Source organism: Artemia sp. Qi Xiang Cuo, chromosome 14 (genome assembly GCF_049724085.1).
Source record: "Artemia sp. Qi Xiang Cuo chromosome 14, ASM4972408v1, whole genome shotgun sequence".
In the NCBI taxonomy this organism is placed as follows: Eukaryota; Metazoa; Arthropoda; class Branchiopoda; order Anostraca; family Artemiidae; genus Artemia; species Artemia sp. Qi Xiang Cuo.
In genome coordinates this window covers 57,477,307-57,501,015 of record NC_142807.1, presented here as the reverse complement: position 1 = coordinate 57,501,015, position 23,709 = coordinate 57,477,307, and the positions used below count along the sequence as shown (strand labels likewise).

Here is a 23,709-nt window from a genome sequence, read left to right as displayed (position 1 = left end):
AAAAAACTACGTTTTCTAAAGAGTTAAAGAGGTTGAGTTACAAGGTCGAACCTTAAAACGTACAGGGATTAGGAGGCACAGTTGGGGGACTGCCGCCCCCCAAACCCCCCGCTTTCGCAGCCTTTAAATAAAAAAAATTCTTTAAACTGATAGTAAGGAGCGACATTAAATCTTAAAACGAACAGAAATTATTCCGTATATGAAAGGGGCTGTGTCCTCCTCAACGCCTCGCTCTTTACGCTAAAGTTTTTATTGTTTAAAAAAAAGAGTTGTGAGAAAGTCAAACCGTAGCGTAAAGAGCGAGGCGCTGAGGAGGGCACAGCCCCTTTCATATACGGAATAATTTCTGTTCGTTTTAAGATTTAATGTCGCTCCTTACTTTCAGTTTAAAGAATTTTTTTTTATTTAAAGGCTGCAAAAGCGGGGGGTTTGTGGGGCGGCAGTCCCCCAACTGTGCCTCCTAATCCCTGTACGTTTTAAGGTTCGACCTTGTAACTCAGCCTCTTTAACCCTTTAGAAAACGTAGTTTTTTTCAAATAATATACTTATAGAACAATTTTAAGAAATTGTATTTATTGGTAGCATCAACTGTACGTCATGGGCATATAAAATAAGGAAGACCAGAGCGCAATAGCATCAGTAATGAAAGTTATCTTGAGTGAAAAGTTTGTCTCACTAGTTGTATAGCCTTTACAATTGAAATTTCGTGAAAGTATGCTACTTCATCAACAGAAAGTTGTAAGTCCAATGGACTTGAAGTATGTTGTACAGCAGCCAAATGTGATGGAAAAAATACGGTTCTGAAAAATACAATTCTCCAAAGCGAAATTTTCTGTGGGAGAAACTTTCTATTGGCGGGGAGGGAGGATTTCTGGGAAACATTTTACACATAGGGGGATCCCCACGACCTTAAAAACGATCGTAAATTAAATAAAAACAAGTCTTCCTTCAAATAAAAGCATGCTAAGGAGTATTTTTCAGGCGGAATCGTAAGTAAGATATTTTCTGGGGGGAATTCACAGCGAAACGGAATTGTCCAGGGGTAATTTCCCGCACAATGAATTTTAAGTGGGAGAAACTTCCAATGGAATAATTTTTTGTGGGAGATTTACGCCAAAGGAGGCGAATTCTATGGGTTTATTTGACAAACAATCACAAATCAAATTTAAAAACAAGTTTTATCAGCAGAAAGTAAGGAACAGCATCAGAACTTAAAACGAAGTTGCGTATAGGCGGGGGGGGGGCGGCCCCCTCCTCAATGTCCTGGCTTTTTACGCTGACGTTTGACCTTTTGTTTCAATTCTTCAAGAACGATTCCTGAAACACAAGAGCCGTGTAATTAGAATCAAAACCTCGCTAAGAAGTTATTCAAAAACTTTCGGGTGAAGAAATGAGTTTTGAGGAAGAGGCAGCACTCCTCATGTAGAGACTAATTTCTGTTTATTTTAAGTTTTAATATGGCTCCTTACTTTCAGCAGAATTTTTTTCGTTTTTAATGAATCGAATACTAAGCTGATCATTGGTACCAATTCAGAACAATGCATGGAGGAGAAGGGGGAATTCTTCCTCAGAAATAACCTCACGAAATTTCCTTTTATCCAAAGCTGGACGTAACTCATTTGCTTGACAAAATTTACAGTTATCTGCCAGAAAGTGACTTACCCGCTTTTGGTTTATATAGCCACAGTATTCAACATGTCAAGTATAATGTATCAAGTATAGCTTTCTACGTGTCAAGTATAACGATTAAATGTCATAACTATGCTAAACATTATATTTGACTCAAAACACAATTGCTCCAACTTGTTTCAAATCTACGGCAATCAGGGACATAATGTCAAAAAATTAAGAGGCTTAGGGTTCTAAGGCCTTCACTTGTTTCGTGGTCTCTATACTACAATTTTCTTAAAAATTGAATACAGAAAACCAATGTATCCAATCCTTCACGAAGAGAGAAGATCTCGAGTACATGAACTGAGCAAGTACGGTACACAAGAAAACCCATTAGATGGTGAGAATTTCAATCACAAAAATAATACAAAATTACTGAAGTAAAAACATAAGTAGAAGAAACTAAGAAGCAAAAACGTGGAATACGCACGCAAGTCAATTATGACCTAGTTCTGTGAAAGTTGTAAATCCGCGTTTATCCAAACCAGTGCTTAAAATCAATCAAAATAGCTAAATAAAAAAAATGAGATAAGATAAATACTTTGATATAAATTAAATATTTTGCATATCAAAGTACAATTTGATAGTGGAATCATTTAAAGCATCGAGAAAGCTACCATTAAAAAAAAAAAAATTGTAATTTGACGATTACGCTTTCGATTCCAAATTTAAAAAAAAAACTCCTAATTTCCAAATTAATCTTCTAATTTCCAACTGATTGTCCGATCACTACTTCACATCGATGTTTACAATCCTTTGAAATAGCTCAATATAACAAATTTTCTAACAGATATGATAATGGTGTGGATCAGACATAAGTCTTTTTACTATTATTGATTTTTAACGACAAAACTAGAGAATCGACTCTAATTACTCTACGCACTAGGCACCGAATTGATAATAGGCGTTGGTTTTTTTTTCGAGCATAGAACAATTGGCACGTATATGTGGGTGTCCCCGACGATCGAACGAAGAACCAAATCCTACATTATCTCAAGTCAAGACATCAAAGAAGTGGCCTATTTAAAAAGAGTGGCTTTCGAGGAGCAGATATAAATTCAAGCCACATTTAATGATAGTAATTAGACACAAATAGGTTGAAAGATCCTGACATACGCGGAAATTCCAGCATATTACTATACAACAGATTTGGATCGTTAGACCTTTTTGAATATTTTGATAACCTTGCTACTCAAAACATATGGACTCCAGCCAAAGGTGTGCACCATGAGGATGAGAATGTGTACCTTGACTTCAAGAAAAAAAGAAGAGTGGATATCGGATGACATCTGGAAATGATATTAGCCGAAACATCAATTCCGAATGGCGGATGGCGTAGCTGATACACGCCACTCTTGGAAATGGCGTAGATCAGTTGACATCTACGCTTGTCTGTAAAACGTCAAACTCTAAGCAAAAAGTCAAGTTACAGCTCCTTTACAAAGAAGAAGATAATGGGGTAAAAAGAACTGCCAGGACAGGATAAGGACTCTCACTGGGGAAAAAACATTGCTTATAGAATAAAATGCCAAGAGAGGAGAATCGAAAACGATCCGTCAAATAAGAAACAATATGACCGGAAAGAAAACAATTTACTCGTCCACTAAAGATGAAAATGAGGACATAATTTCGAATTCACAAAAAGCTTAGAGACATCACCCTCACATTTCGAAAGAAAACAATTGTTGAATGGACCCAGACGAGATGACCCGGAAACAAAACTAGACCTGGCAGATCTACAAACTGACGTAAATACTTACCCCAACAGCACTAAAGATGCCACGATAGCTGTGAAAAAGGAATCGTGATCACACCAAAGATGCCGATTTGGTCCTTTCGACCTCATATAACAATTTCCATCTCCTAATGGCAATCTGGAATAACGACAAAGTTCCAAAAGACTGGACCAGAAGTATACTGGGCAAATTCTGTGACAACTGGAGAGGAATCAATTGAACGTCTCTCCCAAGTAAAAAATTGGCCACAGTCATGCAACAGTGTTTAAGAACAAACATAGACTAACATATTGGGGAGGGGTAACACAGACATATCTTGCTCTAATCATATTTTAAATCTTAGACTGATGATGGAAAAGTCCATAGATTGGAACATAAAACTATACCACCTCTTCATTGATTTTCAAAAAGCATTTGTTTCTATTGACCGAGACACTTTACAGAATACTTTGAAATATTATAAAGTATACGACATATCAGTATAGGAGTATAGAGAGTGGCCCCCGTGGGGATGTACAGAAGAGGTCGACCAAGAAACACCTTATGACAACAGCCTTACCAGGACCTGAAAAGAACGGAAACTGACCCTTCAAAGACTATGGGAGGACGTCATGACTGCAACTCATCTCTGAGCTGTTTTGTGAGGATTCATAAACACCTTATGAGCCCTTTCTAACTCTGGCAGGTCTAAAATAAAAGGAAACCCCCAACCTCCAAAAATTTTGAAACATACCTTTTCCAGAATTTTCATTTTAAAAATCCAGGATTTTCCAAAATCATGTGAAAATGGGAAAATGAGCAATATAGTACCATAAAGGTAACGATATACTAAAGAAAACTGACCCACTTCTGTAGATGCTTAAATTATGCAGGCATATCTTAATTTTTTCAGAAAATGAATTTCAGCTGGGGGGGGGGAGCAAAACTAGGTCTGCGAGGGGCAGTTGACCCCTGTCCCATAGCAAATTACGCACCGTTTCACTCCCCTCGGTACTTTAAAGTCAATAAGCCTGCTTAACCAACCAATATTTTCCTAAATTCACCTAGGTCTTGTCTATCCAGTCTAGATTTTGGCTTAAGGGGATACACTAATTAAAAGGATCACCCTATCTCAGCCATTATAACCATCTTTAGTTTGTTCCGAAAAACTACTTAGAATTGATTGGGCGGTCTTCCCGTAGCTTTTAGAGACCCATGAAGCGTAGCTAGAGAGCCATGAAGCTTTTAGAGACCCATGAGTTTGGGTAAGAAATACTCAGTTTTAATGAAACTAGAGATATCCATTTTTAGTGAAACTTACATCATCAGACAGTGTGAATTCTGTTTTTGTTAGCAAAATGGAGCAGACTTTTTGAAGTTCAGGAAAGGGCAATACCTATTTTAGCAATTTGGCCACTTTTCTTACGAAGATTAACACATATGTGAAATTGTGGGCCTACGAATACATTTTTAGTGGCATAAGATATTCACCCCCTTTCCCCTCTATCTTTCTTAAGCACAAAAGGATCCACAGAACTGTTGCAAATCACTATCAATCAGGTTAACCCACCTTAACTGAAAGCTAAGGTGCTGCAAGAAACTTAATTGCAAATTGTACTGCAAGAAAGTAATTTGTACCATCGGAACAATAGGCTAAAAATTTACCATAACAATAAGATAATTTTCAATAATTTAAAACTTGGAACAGATATTTGAGTCAAAAAGGAGCAAGTAAAACCTAAATGTACCGGGAAATCTGATTGTACCAACAAATTTCCAAATGTACTGCACTGAGCCAGGACCTCTAAATTGTACAAAAAAGATTGTACTGCGTTGGCAACCCTGGTCTCCTATGAGAATTCACTAATGGGCTCTGTCTTTATGAGGGTCAGCCACCGGTAAGGCTCGCAAAATCATTTAAGGTATTGTATCCTATTAAGAAAATTCAAAAAATACTGATTAATTATGACTTACCCTTTTCATCCTATTACTTTAATGAATTTAAGCTTTAATGTAACAGTATACCAGATTAGTTGCGTGGATAGACCAATTTTCTTTGAAATATTCGAATTTTTTATTCAAACCATGAGTCGCAAGAATATCACTGGTGCGATTAGGTTTTCCTCTATCTAATCCTTTAGTTCTTGACTTAATTAGTTAATAAAGAAATTATTTAATCATCTAGCTTAATTTTTTAATTCAATTTCATTGATTTAATCTGCTCATATTTGAATCGTCGAATAGCCAACTATTATAGTTTTCCCTTTTGATGGTGGGAATTTTTTCTGTTACATAAGGAAAAGTAATTTTCCCTTGAAGATTCTCTTTGATAGTGGGTTATCAATGGGTCTAGATTCCAACTTATAACTTCTTAAAACATATTTTTAAACGAAATAAGATTTAATTTGGGCAGTTATATAGTATCTTAAATATCACAAAGGATGAAATAAAACTGTCGGCAACTATGGCAGCCCCATTAGCTCAAGCCTTAATTCTTAGTTTATTTAAGAAAGTAGGTGACAAGACACAGCAGGCAATAAAAGGTCACTCAGGTTAGAAAATAAAATTAACATTTAACAACGTACTACAAAAAAAGATAAGATGCCTGGTTTCTGAATGGTACACCTTCACTCCAGATACTGATACTAGATATGGAGAATATTGGAAACTTACAAAAAAGACACAAGACAACAAAGCAAAAGCTTGCCCATGCTCTTGATATCCTTTGAATTACTCTCAATACAAATTATCTTCCAAATTATTTATTTACAATGTCATTGTTCGACAGCCTACAAATAAAGAAATGTCATAGAATGTCATTGTACAAATATAGAAGTTCGTTACTGAAGTTAATTCGTAAGTTATGTCAGAACAAAATTTCGAGAAAGCCATTTACCCAAAACAAGTAAAATTAATATGCAAATTTCATTCTAATTATTCATGTACGGTGAGCCAAAACCAAAGTTGCATTAATTAAAAAACGTCCAGAAATTAAATAAAAAAAAGTTTTTTGTAACTGAAAGTAAGGAGCGACAGTAAAACTTAAAACGAACAGAAATTATTCCGTATATGAAAGGGGCGGTCCCCTCCTCAACGCCTCACTCTTAACGCTAAAGTTTGGCCCTGTCACACAACTTTATTTTTTAAAACAATAAAAAACTTTAGCGTAAAGAGCGAGGCGTTGAGGAGGGGGACAGCCCCTTTCATATACGGAATAATTTCTGTTCGTTTTAAGTTTTAATGTTGCTCCTTACTTTCAGTTAAAAAAACTTAGTTTTTTTTTTGTTTAATTGTGAATAAGAGCACAACTAGAAACCCTTGAGGACTGCAGGCGGTCGAAAAAGAGCAGAGCAAAATGCGACATGGAGTTCAAGTCTGTACCACAAGACCTTCCACTCTAAGAATGATAACCAGCAGGTCAAAATGTAGTCAAAAAGAGACATTGGCTCTAGCAGTAGCACCTTCCAAAGCCCCATGATTAAGGCCACAACTAGGAACTCGTGAGGACTGCAGGCAGTCCTCGCAAAGCATGGCAAAATGCAACCAGTTGTTTAAACCTCTATCACAATGCCTTCCCCTTGAAGAGCGGGAAGCAGTAGGGCAATATATAGTAAAAAAAAGAGAGTTTCCACTACACTGGCCATAGGTGGCTATGTGGTGCAACGATTTGAGTGTTAGTGCTAGCAGTAGCATCTTTACAAAGCATTGAGATTAAGACCACACCTAGAAACTTTTGAGGACCTCAGGCGGTCCCTGCAAAACAGGGCAGAACTTAACCTAGAGTTCAAGCCTGTATAACAAGGTCTTCCCCTTGAAGAGATGGCCAGAAGGGCAAAGTATAGTAAAAAAAAGAGACGTTTCTTTCCACTGTATTGGCTACAAAAGACTATGTAGTGTGACGATTCAAGTTGTTCGTTCTAGCAGTGGTATCTTCTCAAACCCTTTGCCCTCCTGAGTGGTGACACACCACCCAGAATTTTGAGACACTAGTGCCAGAAAATTATTTTCAAAATCAATTGCTAGTTCAGAAAATTCATTTAAAATTTCGAATGAATACCATACAGAAAGTATTTCAGCAATTGAACAATCCCATTGCAAGTTTTAAAATTTACCAATTTGTACAAGATTTTACTAAAAATTTCACTTTTTAGTAAAATCTCTTACTAAAATTTCTTACTTAACTAAAAGATTTTACTTTTTTTATTTAAGCAAACATTCATCAATAGTCAGGGGCGTCCTGAGGCTCATTTTATTGGGAGAGGGGCCATCTTCGTAAATTTTACCAAATCACTACCTGATTTATGGCGAATTTTCTGCAGAAATCAAGAATTTTCCTAAATTTCTGCCGATCTTGCAAAATTTCTGCTGAAATTTTTAGCTTCGGCGAGAATTTTACCGAATGCCGAAAAATTTGGGGGATCAGCGATGTTCAATTACGAAGATGTTGAGGAGGGGGTTCATTTTAAAAAATCTAGGAAGGGACAATTTTCTTTTAAAATGACAATAATTATGATTAATATCAACAGGTATTTTGATATTATGATTTTTCTATGATTTTTTTCAATAGCTAGGAAAAAAATTAATATTGAAAATTATTAATGTTTTAAAGATACTTACAAGGGGGTATGTTCAAGGAAAAGCCTGAGATTTTTTTTTACAAATGCTGAACAAAAGATATGAACCAACTTTTTAAAATAATAACAAATTTATCCCCTGAATAATTTCTCTATGCTATAGGCAGATATTCAAATAGGTTACCAAGATTATTATTAAACCCTGTTTTTATTTAGTTTATAAAAATATTATGTCACCTTATACAATCAAGATTTTCATTACCATTTTAAGAAATAGTTTATAGAATTTTGATAGAACAGCCTACCCAGTGTTTCCTCTTCAGAAATAGCTTATAGAATATTGATAGAACAGCCTACCTAGCGTTTCCTCTTCAGAAATAGCATATAAAATTTTGATAGAATAGCCTATCTAGTGTTTCCTCTTCAGAAATAGCTTATAAAATTTTGATAGAACAGCCTACCTATACAGAAATAGCTTTTTACAGAAATACAGAAATAGAATTTTGATAGAACAACTACCTAGTGTTTCCTCTTCAGAAATAGCTTATAAAATTTTGATAGAACAGCCTACCTATACAGAAATAGCTTTTTACAGAAATACAGAAATAGAATTTTGATAGAACAACTACCTAGTGTTTCCTCTTCAGAAATAGCTTATAAAATTTTGATAGAACAGCCTACCTATACAGAAATAGCTTTTTACAGAAATACAGAAATAGAATTTTGATAGAACAACTACCTAGTGTTTCCTCTTCAGAAATAGCTTATAAAATTTTGATAGAACAGCCTACCTATACAGAAATAGCTTTTTACAGAAATACAGAAATAGAATTTTGATAGAACAACTACCTAGTGTTTCCTCTTCAGAAATAGCTTATAAAATTTTGATAGAACAGCCTACCTATACAGAAATAGCTTTTTACAGAAATACAGAAACAGAATTTTGATAGAACAGCCTACCTAGTGTTTCCTCTTCAGAAATAGCTTATAAAATTTTGATAGAACAGCCTACCTAGTGTTTCCTCTTCAGACAGTATAAAATTGAAGGTTTTATAGCTACCAATCACAGCTATATCCAAAGTTCGGGGTGTACTCAAATCTGATTCAATATCCGTGGGGAAAAACCTCGGTGGAAGACGGGGAGCAGATGGAAGAGGGTGGAGCAATGGCGACTCTTCTATAAACTCGACGTCTGGCGAATTTACAACTTCTATAGGTGGGGATGCGAAATTTTGACTTGTTTCAGGTAACACTCTTTGTAAAGCCTCCTAAAATATAAAACAATCTTAAATTTGAAAATTATCAAAAATTATTCATGCAACTTTAAGAAAGAAGTCAAGAAAAAAGATCAATTAAATCGGAAGCACGCACAAGTCCAAGTTTGGAAGGGGGAGGGAGCTTCTGATACTAAAAAAAACATGTTAGGTACAAATTTCGAGATTCTTATGGTTGTTAGGGTGTTTTAACTATGTTTGCTATTGAAGAAGGGGGGGAGCTTCTGATATTTAAACAAAATACAGTTTTAGGTACAACTTTCAAGATTCTTTGGCGTTTTAGTGTGTTTTAACTGTATTTGCTGTTTGAAAAGGGGGGGAGAATTTGATCCATCAGCGGAATATAATGTGCTTCTTCTTAATGCAAGGGTTAATACTAAAATAATATATAAAACTTTGAACTGCTAGTGTGTACATGATTTTTAATGAAGACAAAGACCTTTAGGCGAAAATGTATTCTAAATAATGAGTTTAAATTAATTACTTGAGTTATTTTTTTCAATAGCTGTTTGAGGTAAGTGGAGGAGCATAGTCGAATGTCTGGACTCTGGACTTAAACTTTCTTCTTCATTTTTATTGTGACTCCAGTAACAGCTCAGCGGCGAAAGATGTATATACTTATTTGCACTATCAGAAAAGGTTGTGTAGCAACTTCATGGTTACAATCAGCCTTAAGGAATTTTTAGTCCTGGCATGCCCCAGATACAGCTTGGTTCTGCAAGGTCATGGACAAGCCAGAAGATTTAGTTTAAAGAATTTGTTTTTTTATGAATATATATGTGTGTATATTATCTAGCTATATTTTGTTATTCAGCAAAAATAACTAATAAACTATTTATTTTATTAGACATGTTCTTTGATTTTGGCATTCTCATTGAAACATTAAAATGAATAAAAAACAATGATACAAAAAAAAATCAGGTAACAAACCAATAGATTCCAGTTGGTTTCTTCTAAATGCATAAATGCTTCGCCAATATCTTCAATACCACTGCATGCCTATAAGAACAAGTATCAATTAAGCCCAAAAAACATGTAAACTGTCAGTCAAAACGTGTGACAAGTCAAAATATAAGGAACTAAGCAAAGAACAAAATAATTGTCCAGACAAGATTTATCTGCCAAAGGCGAAAACATAATAGCATGACTTTTAAGGGGTGCACACTCCTCCTTCAGAGAACTATGCTATTAAGCTTCAGATGATACCTCCTAAAATATTGCATGCAAGGCAATTCAACTTCCTCAGTTGAATTGAAAACTGAGCATTTTTTGAACAAAAAAAAAACAAACATATCTTATAGTTTTGTTGTTGATCCCAAATAGGTAAATTTCTTGTTGTTGTTTTTTTAGGGGGGGGGAGGGGGCATTTGCAATTGAAGTTTGCTCTTATTGACCCATCAAGGACCAGGGTACTCAAAAACTAAAAGCTTTCAGACGATTGTGAAACTTTAACCTGTAGAGTGCTTAAGGGGCAGGGGCAAAGGGTGTCTCAAACTGTGGCAATAATTTGTGTAAAATTAAGGGGATCTCAAAAATAACACTGGATTTGAAAAGCTATATCACGGGTCTATTTTGGTCTACCAATCCTACAGTTTGAATTTTTGTACGATTTGGTTCAAGGAAGATGTAGCTTGCCTGCCTTGTTGCTAATAAGCTGTATTTGTTTTTTGGGGGGAGGGGCTGCTATGAATCATAGAGAATGCGAGTCCTTGTATAGATACAGTACAAGCACGGTGTTTCAGAGAAAACTTGTGAGGGGATGTTGGAGCCAGGATCAAATGGACTTATTCCTATATGAGTATACTAAGTCACGAGTTTGTAGAAGCAAACCCCGCAATTTTCGAGACCTCAGACAAGAAATTTAATGGGTTCTCAACGAAGTTGATGAGGAAATATTTCAGCAAGTGATGGTTAATTTCATGGACAGAAAGCGCATTTGTAGGGCTAGCATGGGGGCTTTTATCCCCAATATTGTCGTTGATGTTTCATCTCCATGTCTCCTTAAGAGAATGGTGTTTTTTTTCGAATAAATGAATTTGATCTATAGTAGATCCAAATTCAGTATTCTTTTTTACACCCTTTAGTCTGCCATAAGTTTGACTGGATTATTCAATACAGCTTCTGTTTGTTATAGGTTTCGTTGGTTGATTCATACTCACTTCTTTTTGTTTTAAGTTTGACTTATTATGTGATGTTATCTCTATTCGTTTTGGGTATCATTACTGTTCTTTGAATTTTTTTGAAAAGCTTTTTTTCTTTGAACAAATTTTAGCTCAAATTCTAATTTACATCGTTTTAGAAGATGGTAATATTTTTCAGTGTTTCTGGTTAAGAAGTGAAGTGTTGGATTTGTTGAACATTCTGTCAAGTGTTGAGAAAACTTCAACATTCAGTCAAAAGGCCAAAGCTAGAGTTTGTACAATAGCTTTTTAAATAATTCTCTTACTTTCAAATTTGCCATGTATAGGGAGCGAACCTTCAACTGACTGGACTAAAAATGTGCATAGTATTGATCCTCTATAAGGTTGAATCCATCCTGACCTCCACTATACAGAAAACCTTGAACATAGTTGTACCTTTATCTATTATCCTGAGGACTTAGTAATATGCCCTCCAGTGGATAAAAGAAATCTTTCCTTTTCCTTTGCCCATTTTTTGGCTGGGCTAATAGGAACAAAAAAATATTTGATCATTTTAGACTTCATATTTAGGGGGAAGCGATAATTTGTTGTTCTTTAATCAATTAAAGTCCCATAGTCCAGAAACTTCAGGAAGTGGGGCTAAAGCCACATGAAAAAAAAAACCATTTGAGACAATTTTTGGCTGCACTTTTTCTTTCTTGTGCATTAGAATCCTCTTGTTCCAAGACTATAAGAACATATGTTTCAAGTCAATAAAAACAGCTGATGGCTCTTTTTAGGTCCCATTTTGGGGGATCTGTGTCCCAAAACATATTAATGCCCTCTTGCCCCAAGAACAATAAGAACATATATTTCAAATCAATAAAAACAGCTGATGGCTCTTTTTAGGTCCCATTTTAGGGGATCTGTGTCCCAAAACAGATTAATGTCCTCTTACCCCAAGAACAATAAGAACATATGTTTCAAATCAATAAAAACAGCTGATGGCTCTTTTTAGGTCCCATTTTGGGGGATCTGTGTCCCAAAACAGATTAATGTCCTCTTGCCCCAAGAACAATAAGAACATATATTTCAAATCAATAAAAACAGCTGATGGCTCTTTTTAGGTCCCATTTTAGGGGATCTGTGTCCCAAAACAGATTAATGTCCTCTTGCCCCAAGAACAATAAGAACAATGTTTCAAATCAATAAAAACAGCTGATGGCTCTTTTTAAGTCCCATTTTGGGGGATCTGTGTCCCAAAACATATTAATGTCCTCTTGCCCCAAGAACAATAAGAACATATGTTTCAAATCAATAAAAACAGCTGATGGCTCTTTTTAGGACCCATTTTGGGGGATCTGTGTCCCAAAACATATTAATGACCTCTTACCCCAAGAACAATAAGAACATATATGTCAAATCAATAAAAACAGCTGATGGCTCTTTTTAGGTCCCATTTTGGGGGATCTGTGTCCCAAAACAGATTAATGTCCTCTTGCCCCAAGAACAATAAGAACATATATTTCAAATCAATAAAAACAGCTGATGGCTCTTGTTAGGCCCCATTTCGGGGGATTTGTGTCCCAAAACATATTAATGTCCTCTTGTCCCAGGAACAATAAGAACATATGTTTCAAATCAATAAAAACAGCTGATAGCTCTTTTTAGGCCCCATTTCGAGGGATCTCTGTCCCAAAACATATTAATATCCTCTTGTCCCCGGGACTTTGGACGTAAATTTTAAACCAATCAGGAACAACAAGTATTTTGGTCCTTTGGTGAACAGCCAAGTACCTTCCCCCTTCCAATAAAATTTGAAGCAACCTTGCCATAGGGACAGATCTTTAAAAGTTTTAAACTGATTGTAAAATAATGTTGCCTATTTTCAACCCAATTTCTGGGGGTCAAAGGCCCAAATGTATTTCTATATTAGTCTTCTTGGGTGAAAGGCTTTCAGATATAGCTTTCAGGCCAATTGTAAAAAAGTTTTTTAGGAATTTTTAGGCAAACTAATCTTATTTTTTGTGCATTGGGTTCATTTTGGCCCAGTGTGTAAGGTATATAAATAAGTGTTTCACAGACAAGTTTCAAGCAGATAAAAAAAAACTATGCTCTATATTTAGGAGTCCAACACCCCAACCTAATTTATTTGTGAAATATTATCCACTTAGTCCACAAGGTCATGAATAAAAGTTTCAGATTGTTTGTAAAAAAAAAAAAATTTGGACCAATAAATCTTTTCAGAAACCTAGGGTCCATTTGGTCCAATAAAATATGGGTGTACGTTCAAAGCTGTTTAGAAAAAATGGCAACCTTCTCTGGAGGCCCAATGCCTCCAAACTAAATTTTTTGTGCATTTGAGTTCCCTTTGTCCCATTTTGAAGCAAACCTGTTTTGAAACAAATGTGTGTGTGTTCATATGTCAGTGTTGACTGCACTGGATACTAAACCCTTGAATACATAAAAAAAAAAAAAAACACAGAAAAAAAAAAAACAAGACTGATGACTTTAGGGGAACAAGTGGAAAGAGTATGCCCAATCAGTCTCATGGTTGAATTAGCACCAGCGGCAGATTTCTTAGCATGAGTGCTGAATTTTAGTTCACCATCAATAGTGATTCCAAAATTTTGCTCAGTATTTACAGAGGAAAGTGGGTGACCTGAGAGACAATAAGATCAACAAGGGCTTGTTTTGCCTTGGTGAATGACATGGCACTTGAAAACATTGAATTTAAGAAGCTAAGCCTCAGCCCATTGATCAAGCAGTCCTAAATTATTTTGTAGAAGGGTATGATCCTCACAGGACAAGGCTGGTCCAATGAGCTTCAGGTCATCAGCATAGAGTGTTAGTTTACTGCTGATAGTGGAAGGATACTCAACCATTTCATTTTTCCTTTATGATCCTTTTTCCTTTATGATGTTTTCTATTAATTTAGCTTACTTGTTTCTTTTGTTAAAAAAGGTAGACTTTTGGCCTGTTTAGCCCAAAAATTTTGGTGCATGACTTTTCAGCATGCTAAATTACAGTTTTCTCATTAAACCAACTCTCCTCAATATCATTGGTGATAACTTGTTCCTAATTGACACTGGCAGGTCTTTTGGACACCAGTTTGTAATTGCAATATTTTAACTGCTTGGAAGAGGGTTGTTTAGAAGGCAAACATAACTCTGAAATAATTACAACATGGTTGCTATTACCAATGGGTGTTGTTATCACATTCTTAATAAGAAGGTCAGTATTACTGAGAATAACCAGATCAAGAGTGTTGAAAATTTGCCCTTCCCTGAAACCAGTTGGTTGTGAAATTGTTTGACAGAAGGAATTATCAGAGAGGGCAGACAAAAAAGGAGAATCTCTAGTGCAAAAACCAGATTTATCAATCCATTGGATTTCAGGAAGGTTTCACATGTGATAACAGTAGCCAAATTAGATTCAGAGTCCAAAACACAGGGGGCACTGGGGCTTCTAAAAACAACACCCACTACTATTGAGATTGTTTGATTGTGTATTTTTTTATCCAAACAGACTCAATTCCATCAAAAATAAGAGAATTAAAATGAATAAGACTAACCTTTAGTCCATCTCTTAAAAAACACAGTCCTCTGCTACAAAGTGGGGAATTCAGGTTAGAGAAGAGTTGGTAACCATTGATTTGGATTTCATCAGGGGATAAGGTTGACAAGGTGTTTTTAGGTGCAACTTCTGTAATTGCTGAGCCATCCACCTCTGCCTGTTTGTAGATTATTACTTCATATGTATATACAGGATGGTTGAGCATCAAGAACACTTGATCATCAAGGATTGCTGGAGAGATAGGTAAGGTGGATGACTCAGGAAACATAAACTCTTCAGTTTAAACCCAGTGAAAAGCAGCCACTCTCCAAATGTTTGACTGACCTGTACCAGCCATTATCTGGACAGTTTAAAATTAGGATATAGCACAACAGCAACTTCAACTGAGCATGCCAGATGGTAGCTGGTAACAAGTGGCAGTTTGTTTACAGTGCCATAACTAAGTATTCACACTAGTTGGCCCTGGTTGATGCTGCTTGCTCATCCAATTGTGTCTTTCATGGCTTGTTTTTCCTGTAATGGTTGACACCAATCTTGAAGCTGTCAACCGATTTTGCAGAACAGTGGATTTACTGAATGTGCTGCACAATCGAGTTGAACTTCTCTTGCTTTCTGCAGAATTTTTGATGTAATTTCTTGGGGTTATCTTGTGTTATGATGTATTTACTTTCACCTACATGGGCTTGATTGTGTTGCTGTTCATCATCTTGAAAGGTAGGATGATTTTTTCTTCAAGAATCACCAACACTTGGACTCTCTGAAAAACTGTTACTGCTGAATCTGTGAACATCTTAAAACAAAGACTGGATGCTGAGTGGTCCCCCAGAGAGTAAACTCAACTGGGAAGCTATGGATCAGCACAATGCATCTGACCACTAAAGAATCCTAAATTCAACTCAAATTGTCAACTCTGGAGCTCTGTGAGGAGGAATTCTTAAATTGCACCAAGCTACAATTTAAGGCAACAAACTGTGTAACCACCTCTTGTCAACACTTTGTCCTGGCAATGCCAACTGTTTTGCCAACTTTTGTCCGGGCAATATCTATAGGTTACTGCAACTGTAGTTGCTAGAAGAAGTTATTTAAGGTAAAAAACTAACAAATTTAAATCTACTAATAGACAAGAGTAGAGCCTAACCACATTCAAAGCCATTTGCTAATTGCAATTATCAACATTATACCCAATATTCAGAGCCCACTGTCCATGTTTATGAGAGATGCACTGCCACTCAAAACTATTTAGTCAAACACTGCCTAAGCACTGGAAATATTAGGGTAAGATCCCAAGTAGTCAGACAGCTAATTGCCACTTCAACAGTTAAATCACTGCCAAATCTCTACTGTACTACCTAGAAAATAGACTGTTTTACCATTGAATTTATCTGAATTTTCTTAATAAGAATGTATTTGGCTTGAATATTTTGTCCATAAACAGTGCTGAATATCTTAAATGCCCTGATAGTCAATAGTTCATTCCAATTTTGGACATACATTTAAAGCTTGATAGTTGATCTTGGAAAATGTAGTTCAATCTTAGACAAAGGGTATTAAGACTACAATAAAGTATTTGAATTGTAGACAGACTCAATTGTTGGCAGATTTAACCCAAGTCAAGTGGTTTGATGGTTAACCAATCCCAAATATTTACATTTAGGCCTATATACATAATGTCCAAGATTAGAAGTCTGCTGTTAAGTTTAGGAAAAATACATTTTAACAAGCTAATTTGTCTAAGAAGGCCTTTTTGGGGTCTTGCCATACCCTATTTCTGATGGTTTAGCTTTAAGAAAATAAAGAGCCTCCCTCCTATGGAGGAGGGAGGCTTGGAGCTTGGTACTTGAAAATACCATCCCAAGGATCATTGAGTAGTATTTTTGGTATGAAGTTTTTGTCTGTCTTGGTAAGTAGTTGGGTTTGGAGGAAGGAACTTTAAGTTTAGAGCCTGACACATCCCCTGGAAAGACATTTTGAAGTATGTAGGCTCTACCTTTTCACTCTCTAAAAAACACCAACCTTTTTCAGTCTATGTGTCATAAAAGTGAAGCCATGAGAAAGAGAACTAGTCTAGATCCACAGCTAAAATACAGCACAAAGAAAGTATTTTAAGCCATATACCTTTGCTTTAACCTGATTTTATCTTAAGTTGCAGTGTCCAGCAAATTAAGGAAAAAAATCCTATAGAGTCACTGGTTACTGGTCAGTGATGATGGAAAGCCATTGGTTTGGCAGCATCCCACTCTGTTTTCCATGGTTTGGTGGACCAATTCTTACCAATGGCAATCTTGAATGCATCAACAGAGGAAGCAGTGACAGCTGCATTGGGAAGATTGTTTCAGGGGGCCATCACTCTATTGGAGAAATAGTAGTTGTGGAATCTGCTGAGAGCTCTCTTCCAGAGCAGCTTCTTATTATGCCCTTTTGTCCTGGATGATTTGTCAAGTTGGAAAGGCTTCTGAGAAGAGGAATCAGCATGCAGTAGCTTGTAAGCCATGATGAAATCACCCCGCCATTGTCTGTGGACAAGTTGTTCAAGAATCTTCTGACAGGGAGGAAGCTACAGGTCTTAAGAATCAACTAGAGTTGTTTCCCTTCATATTCAGTTTGCATGTCATTCAGGATGTTCTTGCAGTGATCAACCCTCTTTCTGAACAACCACAGGCCCCAGATCTCATCATTTCAGATGCCTGCACTTTAATCACCACAACAAAAAAACAACTGAAGACAATGCATGATGTTGAGTATTTTCAAGTCTTATACTGCAAGTCTAATGAGATGGCTATTCATGTTGGAGCTGATCTGTTGGAAACAAGCACTCCTGCTTCAACAATACAAGCAAAACCATAAAAAGTTCAGAAGATATCTGGAAGACTCAGGGACTATTTGATGACATCAACACTTGGAAAGCACAGCACTGAATCTGAGGGCACAAGAACAGAAGATAAAATGCAAAAAGAGTTCTATAAGGTTCTGGACAGAGTGATAAATGAGTTTGAAGAGCGTTTTTTCTGTCCAGATGCCAGTACTAGAAGCCATACAATGCTTTAACCTCAAATCCAATGACTTCATGAACACAGATTTACTTCTTGAGATCTCAAAATACTTTGATAAGGCTGGCATCAATGTTATAGAGCTGAAGAGTCAAGCTTTGATAGCTTGTCCATATGTGTTGTAGCTTCCACATAAACTGGCAAATCCTTTAAATCTTTTCAAAAGTCTAGGAGGATTGAAATTAGCTTATTCTGAGGTTCTTGAGGGTGGTCCTCACACTGCTACTCACAACATGCTCAAATGAACAATTCTTCTCTATGTTGACGTTTGTGGAGGATAACCTTCAGACAACAATGGACAACAAGCAACTTTTGTATTTGCTCTTTATGTTCTCTGAAAAGGCTGCAGTGAAGGAGCTCAATTTTGAAAAGCTTGTGGACAACTTCACAAAATGAAGCCAAGGAGATATGCATTGCTTAAGCAACTGCACATAAGTTTCAGTTTTTAATTTGTGTGGTAAATGTTCCATCTTGTAATGATTTTTTGGTCCCTAACCAGGTTGCAAAAGGCAAAATATAAATAAATTATGTTGCTTTAATGTGTATTCGAAGACTAATTTGAAGAGTAGTCTACCAAACAGAGCGATTACATTTTGAGTCTGGACAGGGCCTAAATTGATCTTTGCCCCCCCCCCCTGAGGTGTTCTGAAATAGTGTCACTGGTCTTATTGCTAAGCTTTCTTTTTCTGAAGACGTAAGATGTTAGCACAGAGATGAGTAAAAGAGCAGCCCTACTGTACAATAGTTTTCAGTCTCTTTTTCTCTGGTTTTAATTTATGAAAATTTTATTTCTGTTATTTGAGCAGCATTTTAAGCCATTTGATTTTTTTTTATAATTTAAGAAATGTGTTTACAAATCTTTGACACCCTATAAAATGGGATTGTGAAGCTGAAAAAACTTTTTTTTACTTTATTTAAGCAGAAGATCTATTTTCAGGGGTTTCACTTTAAAAAAAACAAAAGTTTTCAAAGGTCAGTGGTCTCTAAAAGAAGAAAGAGTTGAGGTGGGTAATTCAAAGTAGGGTATGTAATTCCAAAGTAGGGTATGACAACACAACAGCAACACTTTAAGAAATTTAAAAATAAATTTCTTGTGAATTATTGTCCCGATTTATCAGTAGTTGTACCAAACCAATCGTGCTCAAAATCCTCCTCAGGGCCATACTGTGGTGTTTCTTTTGTGGATGGTAAAGTTTTCCCCACAGTAGAGTGCAGACGGTCTTGTATCATAGTATTATCCTTTCCGGTTTAGATTAGAGCTTATTCCAATAAGCAATGCATATCGTCGCAAACGAGGCGATGTGATAACAGCATACAAGCTTCTAAATGCTGAGGATACCATTCCTGGCCTTTTCCAACCGGACAATTCAAATAGAACTCGTGGTCATTCTCAAAAGCTTTTCCGGAAACGAGCAAACACCACACTAAGGAACAAGTTCTTCTCAAATAGAGTTGTCAGCTTATGGAACTCCCTTAGTGAAAAAAAAGTAACCTCTACCAGCGTGGATGCGTTCAAGTCATCAGTGGATAGGGAGTGGCTCAACAAACCGTGGTGCACCATTTGGGACGCCACAGATTAATTATCATCACTGAAGCTGGCGGACACAGGATTCTTCCTATCGCTAGCAAGTGCGATTTAAGGTAATTTAAGGTAAAAAAAAGTCCCTCCAGATCCCACCCCAAATACTAATGAAATTGATCCATTTTTGCCCCATCTTGGCTGGTCAAGCTCTCTATCACAAAGCTCACATGAAAGCTCAAATTCTGAGAATAGTATAATGATCTGTGTTGGAGCTAATGTCACCATAGATGATAATGGATTTCAAGAGGTCCTTTCTAGGAGCTCCAAAAAAGGAAAAAAACGTCCCCAATCAAAAGTATTTCCCCTTCCCCTGTCCAAGGTTCTCCTTCCCAAAACTTAGGAATTTACCTCAAAATTTCTCCTAATACCCCCCCCCCCTTTGAAATAACAAAGATTACTACAATAAGGGTTGCAATTTTCAAAATGTTAAAAGCAATGTTTTCTCTTAACATTCACCGTGATGGATCTTTGCTATTAGCTGTCCAAGATCAGAAATCAGCAGATATAATACTTAATCTAAAATCTCTTCTGAATACGCCACTTAATTCATCTAAATGGAACCCAAAACAATTCCCAACAAAAATAGTAGTATATAATGTTCCCCTAGAAATACCAATTCAGGAGTTAAAAGAAGACCACTCAGATAGGGCTGGTAACACAATCCCTGTAGAAGATGTCACTCAACTGGGTAAACCCAACACTAATTGATTAAAAACAAGTAAATCTTTCTTATTTACACTGTAGGAAAAAATTAATATCCCAGAAAAGTTATTCCTATTTGGGCAAATCAAACCGCACAAGGAATACAAGCCAAAGCCTATCCAGCGTCAGAAGTGTCTGAAACTGGGACCCACAACAAATAAATGCAATGAAATTCTCCTAGCCTGTAGCAATTCTAAAGGCTCCCATCCTAAAGAGTTGACAACTTGCAACAACACTCAGCTTACATGTGTGAATTGTAAGGGCCCACATAAATCCACCAATAAATCACAATGCCCTGCATATAAGAAAAGAGAACTAACACTCCAAATAGCAACAGAGAAGGCCATTCCATACCCTTTTGCAGCTATGGAAGCAAATTCTGCTCAATCACACCAAATAAAGCCTATATTGAAATCAAACAAAACTCCCAAGTCAAACACTCCCAATGCATCAAGTACCCCTTACAAAACACCATCCTTTAAGCCCCCTAGCTCACACCTCTATAAAAAAAGAATCACCAAGCCAACAAGCCTCTTTGCCTAGTGAGATGAGGGCGGCCTGGCACCCCCTCCCAAGGAGAAACACACCATAAACACTACTATTAATTAGTTCCTTAGCTGACAAACCAAATGCACAGCTAAACATGAAAACTCCAAATATATGCTCATGAATTTTAAAATGTAATACAGTTCATGCCATGTATATACTAAAAATGCAGAAAACAAAAATCATTCCAGAATTGGCGAAAACCTACATCCCTAATCATATGCTCATTCAAGCAAAAAAATATTTTGTTCTACTATTAACAAAGCTGAACATTGATACACAGTCATATGAAAATTCAATCAACAACACAACACATATCAATACTCCAGTGGAATGTAAGATCACTTACAGAAAATAAGCTAAATGAACTAATATCTTTTATGAATAATAATTCCATTGAAATTGCTTGCCTCCAGGACACTCATTTAAACCAAAATTAACAAATTAAGTCTCTGGGATATACTATCCTGAGAAAGAATAGATCATCAGAGAGAAAAGGAGGTGGAGTAGCCTTAATAATTAATAATAATCTAAAATTCTGTGGCATCAACTTTCCTTATTTTGTAAATGATGTTGATGCAATTGGTATTAGTGTTTGGCTGAATAATACAAGAACTTACATAATAAGCTTTTACAACCCTAATGGCCAAACTACAGATGTCATGGATTTCTTCAGTTATATAAATAATCATAATATGTTGAAAAACATAACTATTTGAGGAGACTTTGACTTTAATTTGTGGAGACTTCAAATTGTGTCATTAAATATTTTGAATAAATTTATATAAATAAAATTGATAGTCTATGTACTGACCACTTCGCCATAGTTTACTCTCTAAATGAACCTGCTGAAACTCTATCACATACCTACAAATATATCCACACTAAAGCAAATCGGACTATGTTCCAAAATAAGCTAAATGACGAAATTACAAGTTTCACCAAACATTCATAGATTTCAAACGCAACAATTGACACACACGCTGAAATCTTGGCCTCTTTACTAATAAATACAGCTCATCATGCTATCCCCAGGACAACGCACAGGAAAATATTTCCTAAACATATTCCCAAAGAATGGTAGACAAATGAGTGCCAAAATAAATGGAGAACAAAACAGGCAGCTAGGAGAACATTCCTAAAAAAAAATCACCTACTACGTATTTAAAAAAAAATTACAAGCAGAATCTAATCTAAAAAGGACTATAAGAAATGCCAAATATAACTACTGGAATGCTCCAGAGAAACACACAAGCCAATTATACATAAAGTTATAAGCAACATCTGTGGGAAAAAGACTTCCCCCAACCCACTCCTGTATGAGCTTATACATAATAATACCCATTACAACAATGATAATGACAAAGCTAAGCTAGTTGCAACTCTTTTTGTTAATAAGATAACATTAAACAATTGCAGAAAAACATCCCCAATTCCTATGAACCCTAGTTACCAACCTCGCCCAGGATCCGAGTATATAACCAGTCCATTTTCAATCCAGGAAATGAAAAATACAATTAATCATATTAGGACCAAGACTAGCGGCAGCTATGACAATACACACCCTCATGGATAAAGAATCTCACCCCTTCATACAAACAGGAACTTCTAAATTATTATAATCATGCTTTGGCTTCATCTACATTCCCCAATATCTGGAAATGTTTGTCCCTCCTACCAATCCTAAAGAAAAATAAACCCAAAAATAACCCTGAGTCTTATAGGCCCATAATGATTACTCCTGTGATGGGGAAAATAATGGAGAAAATGATATATTATTGACTCCTCTGGTTTTTGTTGAAAAAAATAATATGATCCCTCACACTCAAACTGGTTTCAGGAAACACCACTCCTCAACAGATGCTTTCATATTGTTAACAAATGCAAGAAATGAATCATTCTCAAAAAATAATGTCCTAGTTGCAGCTTTACTAGATTTTGAAGGAGTATATGACAATGTGAACCACCAAATCCTCTTAAACAAACTTGCAAACCTTGGTATTACTCCCCAAGCTAGTATCTTTTATAAAATTGTTCTTAGAACTGCAAAGTTTCATTGTTTGTGTAGGTTCAGCCTCATCACCTCAAAAGACAATAACCAAAGGCCTTCCTCAGGGATCAGTCCTCAGCTGCCTCCTATTTACCCTATATCTCTGAGACATGAACCTCCCCCACACAAATCTACAAAATGCTGATGATCTGGTACTATGGTCATCTGGCAACACCTTTGAGATTGCACAGTCAAAGCTGCAAAAGTCACTTTCCAATTTGAAAAATTTTCTCAATATTCAGATTTACCCATTGCACCTAAAAAGTAAAAAATAATCCAATTTCACTGAAAGCAAAACCATGTTAATGCAAGACTAACTCTAAATGGAACAACTATTCCAGAAGATAATCATATTAACTATCTAGGTCTCATTCTTGACCAAAAACTTAATTTCCACCTCCACATTTCAAACACAATAAAAAAATGCTATAGAAAAACAAATATACTAAAAAGACTTCTTTCCACGCCCTGGGGATGTAAGGAGAAAACCTTACTCCAGTTTTATAAATCACATATAAGACCCCATATTGACTATGGGCTCATTGTCTATGGTGCATGTGCAAAGACCCAGATGCAAAAAATTCAAACAATACCAAATGATATAACACGTCTCATATTTGGTCTTAGGAAACCCACAAGCACCAAGTTTCTGCTTATGGAGAGTGGATTAACAACAATAAGGGAGAGACATAGCTTTCTCTTGATAAAACATCTTACAAAAATTGAATCAAATAGCTCACACACTCTACATAATTGGTTAAGAAATCCAGCCATGTATAGAGGCATTACAGATGAGTATACCAATATTCGGAAGAAGTTCTATGCCCATGTACAGTATATTGCACCTACTTT

The 23,709-nt window shown here is 36.1% G+C and overlaps 1 protein-coding gene across 1 annotated transcript in view; it reads right to left on the bottom strand.

The window, feature by feature from the left end:
• Positions 1–23,709, bottom strand: part of LOC148944687 (FAS-associated factor 1-like) — an 83,534-nt gene that overhangs the window by 47,209 nt on the left and 12,616 nt on the right. The window contains exons 2-3 of the mRNA XM_089100215.1: positions 10,165–10,233; positions 8,973–9,228 (exon numbers count right to left, since the gene is read on the bottom strand). Coding sequence (XP_088956341.1) covers positions 8,973–9,228; positions 10,165–10,233 — 325 coding nt within the window. The remainder of the gene's footprint in view (positions 1–8,972; positions 9,229–10,164; positions 10,234–23,709) is intronic.